This window comes from Limulus polyphemus, unplaced genomic scaffold (genome assembly GCF_000517525.1).
Source record: "Limulus polyphemus unplaced genomic scaffold, Limulus_polyphemus-2.1.2 Scaffold1603, whole genome shotgun sequence".
Lineage (NCBI taxonomy): Eukaryota > Metazoa > Arthropoda > Merostomata > Xiphosura > Limulidae > Limulus > Limulus polyphemus.
The window spans coordinates 10782-21363 of record NW_013667213.1 but is presented as its reverse complement, the minus strand read 5'-3'; the positions used below and the strand labels follow the sequence as shown (position 1 = coordinate 21363).

General features: G+C 32.7%; 1 protein-coding gene across 8 annotated transcripts in view; it reads right to left on the bottom strand.

The window, feature by feature from the left end:
• Positions 1-831: 831 nt before the first annotated feature.
• The window catches only part of LOC106464268 (granulins-like), a 20206-nt gene continuing 10455 nt past the window's right edge, over positions 832-10582 (bottom strand). For all 8 annotated transcript variants that reach the window (XM_013924396.2, XM_022391980.1, XM_013924394.2 and 5 more), the window contains one exon: positions 832-2492. In XM_013924396.2, coding sequence (XP_013779850.1) covers positions 1300-2492 — 1193 coding nt within the window. In that variant the 3' untranslated portion in view covers positions 832-1299. The remainder of the gene's footprint in view (positions 2493-10582) is intronic.

Here is a 10582-nt window from a genome sequence, read left to right as displayed (position 1 = left end):
AAACCCTTACTGTTAATTTTTACAGTTTCAGCCAACCTTTTCTCATACATCCTTTTTGATGTCCTAATTTCCTTTTTCACCAGCTTTCTTGATCTTCTACAACCTTCTAAGTCTCCTGTCATACCAGTCAATTTAAATTTCTTAATCTTATGATGGTTTTTTATTTTATTTCTTAAACTCTTTGTGAGCCAACCTGTTTTTTTACTTGTAGCTACCCTTTTCTTTCTATAAGGAAGATGTTCACCTTGAGTATTTAAAAATTTTCCATATCAGATTACAAGGTTATTTAAAAAAGTAATAAGAAAAAGTTTCAATTTTTCATTTATGCACTCTTGTACATTAAGATGATTGTTGTAAACTTAATGGGGTAATTCATCGATAAGAAGATATGTGGTATTTCTTTATCTGAATGTCCATTAATTTAATAGATATAAATGACAACTGTATATTAATATTGTATAATTATGCACAGTTGTTAGAAGACCATCATGAAGTCTAGAAAACTTACTTCTTATATGCACTTAAACTCTTCAATGATATTGAAATGCATTTTGCACAGAAGACATACAGCTAAAACTACCAAAATGAAAAAAATAACTTGGATTTGTTTTTATCAATTGTAAACAGGCAAATAAATACTAGAAATATGATTTATTTTGAAATTGTATATCAGTTACAAAGAATACAAGCATGAATATAAAATTTATCAAAATATAAAAAAAGTAAAAAAAAAAAATGTAGCAAAACATGACAAATGTACACTCATTTTTCAAAGTAACAATCATTTCAGAAACACATCATACATTTCTGTTGAGTTTTTTCTTTATTTAATTTGGCTAATGAGTTAAAATTTTAAAATGCCTCTACCACAATTTCTATAGAAATTAAGCACTTTAAGGCTTACTTGTACTGGTTCTTAGACATGGTTCTTTTTACTCTATTCTTTTATAAAAGACTACACAGATATATTAGTTATTTTTACTTAAAGCTGACAAAGAGAAATTCACAAGATATACATACACACACACACACACACAGATGGAAGTACTGTTGATAATAATTCAAAAATGTTAAGCTCAAACATTATAATTTTCCTGTGAAGATTATAATTATATCAACTGCAATAACAAAACAACTGAAGCTTAAATTCTATAAGTGGCAAATAATATAGTACATCCACATTAATTCATCAATTTAAATGCCAACATTCTGTTATGCTAGGTAATTTACCTTTCATCATAGGAAAACAAAAGATTATATAGTACTGTAGTAAAAAACAATGTTGCTTATGTCAATACATCAGTCATGTTTTTGTGCTATGTTTTTTGTGGACCATGGAAATGTTGAAATTCCATCAGTACAGCCAAATTCTGAGCACTTCATCCCAGCAGGACAGCAATGGATAGCATCTGCACAACAAACTGCATCTTGAAATGGACAACATCCCCACACACCACTGGTTAATTTACAACAAGTGCTACCAGAGGGACAATGATATCTTGGATCTGGACAATCTACCATATGTTCAGGTAGAAGTAATGGTACTAATGCCTGCTCAGGTACTGTATTTTCTTGTTTAGGCAAGCATATTCCTCTCTGAGTTTCACAAACAGTGCCTTCTGGACAACAATGAATCTTATCTTCACAACACACGGCATTACGTAATGGACAACAACCCCATTTTTTATAACCAACTAGACAACAGGTGTTATGATTGGGACAGAATTGTTTCCCTCCTGGACAAGGCACATTGTTGAGAAATTGACGAGTGTCAACTCGTAAGGCTGGAATTTTTTTCACCCATGGGATTGTTATGTTGCTAACAAAGTTGCAACCACCAGTTTCTGGGTTGCATACTGAACCTTTGGGACAGCAGTTAATGTGATTGGCACAACAGACTGCATCAGGCAAAGGGCAACAACCCCACTGCCCATTTGGCAATTTGCAACAAGTGTATTCATCTGGACATTCATATTGTCCATCAGGACAAAGGATTTTACTGATACTGCCTTTTGCTTCTTTATTATTTAATAATTTGGTTTTATTGGATATTTCCCACATCTTAATAAATTTGAATTTACTTCCTTGTTTCACATTCATAAAGTTAGTTTTTGTTTGCATTTCCACCAAGTGAAGCTTTTGAATACACTTGCCATGCTGAACATCACATACAGTCCCTTGCGGACAACAGTGTTGGTGATCTGAACAGCACACAGCATTTGGAATAGAACAACATCCATAGACATCACCATATAAAAGACAGCAGGTATAGTAATCAGGACACTGATATTCACCTCCAGGACAAATAACAGAATTTTCTTTCAGGATTATTGGTTTTGAACTGTTAAAATAGTTCTTCACACATTGACCAAAGGTTATGTCACATCTATAGCTCTCAGGACAGCAGTGCTTGTGGTCATCACAACAGACAGCATTAGGCAATGGACAACATCCATATTCATCACCATTACTCATTAAGCAGCATGTTGCACCTAAATATATGAATATAAAAAACAAACAAACATTATTTAAAGACTTCTTCAATTACAAATTTCAAACATTTAGCAGTAAATACCCTCAGTTAAGGCATAATAACAATGTTTTGGGACAACTAGGGACCTACTGGTCCATCTTGGCTGTCCCATTCTCTAAACTAAAATAAAACTATTATAAAAAAGATAAATCTTAAAGCCAGCCCTTATCATTCATATACTTATCAAGCTTTCTCTTGAACTCACAAATGAATGACAGCTAAGCCTGAACGTGCAGTTACACGTCCTAACCCTAATCTGATGTTGTAGTACAGATTATACATTAAGCTTTTATTTAAAACTTTAACCCTACTATTTTTATTTACCAATCTTACTAAATATAGTTAATATTTTGTTATTCAACCCAAATCACTACAAATGATAATATTAATCTACATAAATATAATAGCACTGTCTGTTGTATGTCCATGTAAGTACATCGCAGGGTGTATATGGATCTTCACCAAAATTGGTATGGAGGTTCATTAAGTCCATGTGGTGGTACATAAAAATTTTCAGTTTTGCCGTTTTTATGGGCATTTTTACCACTACTTTGCCCCCCTGTATGTGGATCTTCACCAAATTTGGTATGGAGGTTCATTGGGTCCGTGGGGAGATACATATAAATTTTCAGTTATAGATTTTGCAGTTTTTATAGGTGTTTTTTATCACTACTTCACCCCTGTTGATGAATCTTTACTAAATTTGGCATGAAGGTTTGTTAGGTCCATGGGGAGATATGTATAAATTTTAAGTTTTGCATTTTGCAGTTTTTATGGGTGCTTTTGCATTTTTGATTACTACTTGTGGAAAAAAAGTTTTAATCATTCTTAAAATTTGTGACTTCAGTATGAAACTTTGTGTACCTAAAAAAGGAATGATCAGTAATTAATGGGTATTTATCTACAGTATATGGTTTCTTGGGGGTTCAAATGTGTTAAAAAGGAACTTTTATGTTAGTGCTTGAATAAAACGCAAGGGATAGCCTTTGTTTATTAGAATATTCTGTAAGGTGGTGATTTTGGTACGAAGAGAGAAGTAGTCAGAACAGATGTTATATGCTCTGTTACGTTTAAAGGAGTCTGGTATAAAACTGCCAAAACAAGTATGTAAACCTGCATATGTTGTAAACTGGTTATCTAATCTGCTGATTTGGATATCAAGAAAAGGCAACTTACCATTTTTTTCAGTTTCACAAGTAAAATTAATGTTAGGGTGTTTCTAATTTAAATAATCAAAGAATTTTGTGATGTAATTAGAGCTCCGAAAGAGTAAAAATGTATCATCAACACACCTTCTACATAAAACAACTTACCATTTTTTTCAGTTTCACAAGTAAAATTAATGTTAGGGTGTTTCTAATTTAAATAATCGAAGAATTTTGTGATGTAATTAGAGCTCCGAAAGAGTAAAAATGTATCATCAACACACCTTCTACATAAAACCAGTTTGTATTCAGCAGAACAGGTGTCTAACCAAGAATTGTCATTATGACTAAAGAATATGTTAGCAACAGTGGCCCCATTGCCATGCCATCTATTTGGTCATATAGCTGACCATTGAAGACAAAGCGATTATCCTTGAGGGCAAGTTTTAGTAATTTTTAGAACTGTTGGCAGTTTAAGCTTAAGTATATTTCATTTTATTTGGGAAAAATTTCTTTAAGAATATCTGTATTGTTTCTTCAAGTGGAATGTTGAAACTAGAAGGTATATATTGATCAGCACTAGTAATTTTGGAAATTCCTTGTGCAAAGGAAAAGGAATCTTTAACTGTAAACTCATTGAAAGTAAGTGAATTTAGAATAGGAACAAGGAATTTAGCCAATTTATAAGTATGGGAACCAGTGCTAGATAAAATAGGCCTTAAGAGGATGTTATTGTTGTGAACTTTAGGTAACTCATACAAGAGACCTGGGTGGGAGCCTGATGGGTAAATGTCTTCCAGAACATTTTCAGAAATGTAGTTGCTTTGTTTGAAATTTCTTAAGACTCATTGTATTTTCTCTTCATGTTTTATGGTGAGCTTTAATCAATTAACATTATGAGTTTTGAATTTTGTGTTGTCATTGAGAATACATTGCATTTTGTTAATATAATTTGGCTTACTAAGGATAACCACACCTGTACCTTTATCAGATCAGACAACAACAATATTTTTGTTATTGGCTAATTCCTTTAAGGCAGTATATTCTTCATGAGGGATGGTGGAACTGGATTTATGGGAGTTGTAATTGTAAAATGAAGACAAAGCAACAATTTTTAACCAGGTTTTTACAAAGCTCTTTAAGTTGTGGAAGCAATTCCTGTTGAATATAAATTGAAATTTCAAAGTTTTATAAGTGCTCTCAAAGGGGAACAGGTAATCAGAGAATGGTAAGCGAACATTTATGCCCTTAGCTAGGGCACTTTTACAGGTTTCACTGAGTACAATAGTACTAAAGTTAAAAATCACCTTGTTGGAGCTTGTGAGAGCAGTGGACATTGCACATTCAGTGGGATATCTCAACTGTCTAGCAAAAGGAGAACCTTAAACACAGAGCTGGTAAATGATGGATGTGTAAAAAGTGCATCAGACTAAACTCTCAGGCCATTAGGAGTTCATGCCCCTAGGTTTTAACTTCATACCACATGCTGAATCAGACATTGTAATGGTCATTGCAGTTCGACATAACAGCAGCATCCACTATGAACCTATGCTTAGTGGAACAATCACCAATGCAAGCTATAAACCATCCAGATAAATCACTCACAATTAACCATACAAATCTGAATTCCCAATGTGTAAATAAAAGTTAACATAGCACATCATGCTGAAAATTGGAGGTTCCTGTCTGAAAACACTCCTGGGTATCTAGTAGAAGAATACTCTAATGCCTACTTGGTATTCAGATGAAAATACTATAAGAAAGGTTTACATTCTTCTTCAGACAGCATAGCTACCAATATTTTACCTCTAAACTCATGAAAACTAAAACAAATTGCTGAGGGCCAAAGTGACAAAAACTACTGTATAGACCTTGCTTTTGTAAACTGTACCTTAAGTGTCATAACCACTTGGCATAGATGATGTAGTGTCTGTATTAATCACCTTGTGTGAGGTGCATTTGAAGACTGAAAGACAAGGTGGCACAAAACAAACTAAAAACCCATACAAAGGTATCAAGCTTTTTGACAACACTTGTGTCCTCAATATCTCTCCACCAGTGACCAAAACTAAATCAACAATTTCTAGAAAAGGAACACTCAATACTAGTAGAAGATTGATTTTGATACAGCCTAGAAAGCATTTAATCAAGTCCATACTGAGTTCATGCAAATAAAGTATGACCCAGCCTGTGCAGAGAAGGCAAAGATTGTAGATCATGTACTTTCTAAAAGCAACCATAAAATGAATTATGCAGCAAGGCCAATTTCACAAGGATTTCATTCTAGCACTTCCACAAGCATATGGCTCACGAATCTGGAACCCAAAACATAGTGTTGTTTATCATTAAGATTATGGTACCCCACTCTGCACAGATAAAAACCAATTTAAGGGCTTAATGATCAGATATATTAACCAATATAACCTGGTGATATGCAGGACAGGCTCAACCTACAGAAATTCCTACCTGAGCTACAATTACATGCTTATATGGAAGCTATCTTTAGCTTGGACAAAATACACAGAGCCATAAATACATCAAAAGATCCAAGGCTCCAGATGGTATAAGAATCTCCAATTCAAGAACCTTACAGAAGACAATCTGCTAAAGTTAGAGTTGCAGTACCAATGCAGGTGGGCAACAAGTAACATCCCTAAAATATGAACTTATGCCTTTATCTAATCCTAACCCAAACAATTTTCACTAACAAACAGGCAGGGTTTAACTGTTCCATTTCAGATATTCTAAAGACAACTATAGCTAAAAAGCTAGCCTATTAGATTGAACCACAACTATCATCAGTTCGACATTGCAGTGAAATAGAAACCTGAATCTGTAATACTGAATTTGCAGTTGATACATGGGAAGGCTTTGAAACTGGTTAGAACATTTTGGCATTTTAGGTTTAGATCTGGAAGATGCCTACGACAAAATCCAACTGCTCATTCTTACTGACAAAGTACTCAAACTAAGCAACAATGTAACATATGTAAGGTGGGTTGTAGCCACACTAACTACCAAAAGCATAGAAGCTGGCAATCAGATTGGATAATCATCAACCTTGGTGTAGCTCAAAGATCACCACTCACCAGTCCTCAACACTTTCACCATGGATCTAGCACCACCTTGACAATCCAACCAGGTGTTGAGTGCTAAACTTTACTGACATTCTGGTGTACAGTAGAGGCCCTTTGATATATCCAGGTGAAAATGAATTAACTTTAGAGCTATATGGGATAGGTCTCTTAGATAACAGGAGATTTACTCAAGATATCTTTAAGGAGTAATACTAAATCTCTTACTAACAGAGTCAATGTAGAAGTGGCATCTATGAACATTTGAACTTTACTAAAAACAAGCTAGTCTTTTTCTCCAACATATCGCAAATACTACTATGCTTCATTCATATACAACAATACTCAAAATGGTGTATTTAAGTGTTTTACACTCACAAAAAAGAAACCTATCACTCTATAGGTATTTGAAGAACTTGTACCATTTCATCACAATTTAGTTCTTCGTATTGTTAGCTGACACTGGGCAGCAGGTACATAATTGAATAGAATTGTTTAAACATTTGTTTATCTGTTGTTAAACAAATGTTTAAACAACTGTATTCAATTACAACAATACTGTTATCTAGTTCAAATCCAGTAACCTTCATTTCACACATCTGCTAAACTATAGTTGTCACAACAGTACCTATCACATACACTACCAAATTTCCTATCATGAAAAACAGTTCAACTCATTTCATATCTATGCTGTAATTTCAGAAGTGTTTTACATAATGGAATGTCAGTAAATCCTCCAAATGCCTGAAGAACCAAACGTCAGTATGATAGTATGAATTATTAAGAAATGCCTTATTATCAATAGTTAGTGAATTATTTCTTCAGCTTAGCTGGCACAGCAGTGAGATCCCAGGTTTGATTCCTAGCCCAAAGATGGTCATCCCATGAACATAAGATAAGGTTCAAAGATAGGTCTTGTTTATGAGAAAGTATATGGTAATTTGTATAAATAAAAAGTGCCTTTCTAGCATGTGCTAGCAGGTTAATGATTTTAACTCAATTGGTAGAGAACCTGTTGCATGTAGGAGATCTAAAGTTCAATACCAAGCTAGAGAAAGAAAAAATAACTTGAGTACTACACCAACAATCAGATCTAACTGTGATCACAATGGGTCTATAAATATAATACAAAGAACAGAATCAACACAATCATCTCTTACATAGACTATCACATTCATGATACTGGGAAGTGAAAAGCAGAAATATGATAAAATTATGAGAAAAATATGTTGAGAATAACTTAAACTTGCCAATAAAAAAATCTTCAGAAGCATAATAGAACATTTTCATTAATGGACATCCCAGAATACCCCCAGAATTTTCCTTTGTACACCAAAAACTGAACATGTGAAAGTCCCCAGGATATCAAGGATTTGATACCATATACCCAAAGGCCAAAAAAAATATTTATTACCAGTTTCTAACCGACCCTATTTTATTGCTACAAACCGTAACATTTTTCAGTGTTTTTAAGATAAAATTCTGACACAAGCTTGAAACTTGACCTCATATGAACATCCAATTATTTTGATAACTCCTAGACATATTCAAAATACATTGGCACCATTCATAACACTTCTTACATGTGTCCCTAACAACACTGCATACAAACAGGTAAGCCAAAGAGTAAATAGATGTCTAGTCCAAATGCAATGGATTTGAACTTTCAGTGTGACAAAGTTTTAAGGTTACAACAACATTACCCATACAATATGTGTTTTAACAACTCCAAGTTTTTGAATGGAACTTCCACGACAGATGACCTGAAAGTCCTGGACTTCCTGATTTTTGCAAGTTTATGAAATGGACAATTATATGATATGTTCTACGATAAAAGTAACAATGGCTTAGAAAAACATATGCTTCATATATATGAGCATTTGTTAATGGAAGAGGCAAAATCAAGACCTGTAAGTTATTTTTTTGAGATCATGTCATGAAGTAGATAAAAATGGTAATAATGGTCTAGTTCAAAATATTCAATCTAAGCACAATATTTAACTTACTTTCCATTGGATCCACAGAAAATGTATCATGTCTGAAAATTTTAAAACTATTTGATCTTAAAGTACAAAACAGGAGGTGAGAGAAGGCACTTCTGATGCTAAGGAAAATATGAAGGTACTAATTATTATATAGAGGTACATATAGTAACAAATATTTTGGAAGTTTTTTAAAGAACATTTTACAAGTTTTACATGTACTTTATTGTTAAGTAGATGAGGAATTCCACTATGAATTGTATTTTATATGCATCGTTAAAGATCATATTTTACATTAGAAATTTAAAAAAAACCGTTAAAAAGGTTTTACTAATACATTTGCAGTTAAGAAACATTTTCTTCTGTTGAAGAATATAAAAAAATGCAAGTTACTTAATATAAAATAAACTCAAGATATATAGTTAAACAAAAAGTTTGAAATGCATGGGTATGTCTTTTCCAACGTGTAACGGTACTATTGTGAACCAATCTAGTCTTATTCATAAGTCTTTACATGTATGGCAGCTAGAGAAAACAGTTACTTTCTTACAATGAAATTACATATCACTAAGGATAACTGATTGGTTTTCAGAACTACCTGTATTTTCCAACTACCTTGATGTATAAAACATTGAGGAAAAATATCACTGGAAATTATTAAAAATACTTTGTCATCTTAAATAATTAAATGTGACAGTGTGAATTATTCAGGAATTGCCTATGTATTTCATAATCCAATTTTTTGTGAAAAAGCAAGCTGTGGCTCAAACACTGCACTCGCTGCTTTTAACATAGCATTTAACAATAACTAGATCTGTTGATCCATCACAGTTGTCCCATCCACTTCAAAAATACTTAAATTCAGCCCAGATTATTTAAATATTTATCTAGCTTTTCCTTAAACACCCTTGAACTTACTGCATACACCATATCTGAAGGCATCTCATTCTAAAGTCCAACCCATTAGAAAATTAAAATTGTTTAAACAGAAAATTACTTCTACTTTGCCAAAATTTATATTTGTGTCCCCTTGTCCTACTATTTACATCATTAAATATGAAATCATTCATGCATCAGTATTACTAATTCCTTTAATAATCTTGAACACCTCAGTCAATCTCCTGTTTAAATCTTTCAACTCGGGCTCAGTCCCCGGGACAGACCTCGTAACCATTTTGTACTTTTTATAGTTTTCATGCTATAACTTTTAAATTAGTAAGCAAAAGTTAATGAAATTTGGCAGTTTATCAGTAAACATTACAATGCTTTCATACACAAAATATCTAATTTTTTTTATCAAGTCTTAAGATTTATAAAGCAATGTTTCTCTCATGCCTTTTTCATCTTTTCATATTTTGCCTATCTATCATGCAAAGTGATTTTCATTTTAAGGTTAAAAATACTTTTATGCATCAGAAAATTTAAAAATTTCACATGCAAAATCTTTATAATATCCGGATGGTTATCAAACATTTCTTAAGAAAAAACTTTATATTTTATCTGTTATTTTCAGTAATTAATCTCTATACGGGTTCAGTAAATTTGACTGATCTCCCAACCACTATAAAATATAAATTATGCCTCTTTTATTCTAGAATGAACACAAATTATAACACAAAAACATAAATGCTTAGACAAAATTGCTTAAATCTCATAACATTATACATTTATATATATTTATTATTTTTTATCACATTGACCTTTCACCCATGTCTCGCTAACAATACAGAAGTTACAACAATGCGGCTCATGTGCACTCATGTTTCCATATCAAATAACATAAAGGTGATCTTTGGTCTGTATAAAGTAACTAGCCTTGGCTGTGTTTTATTCAACTAGTATTTTGTA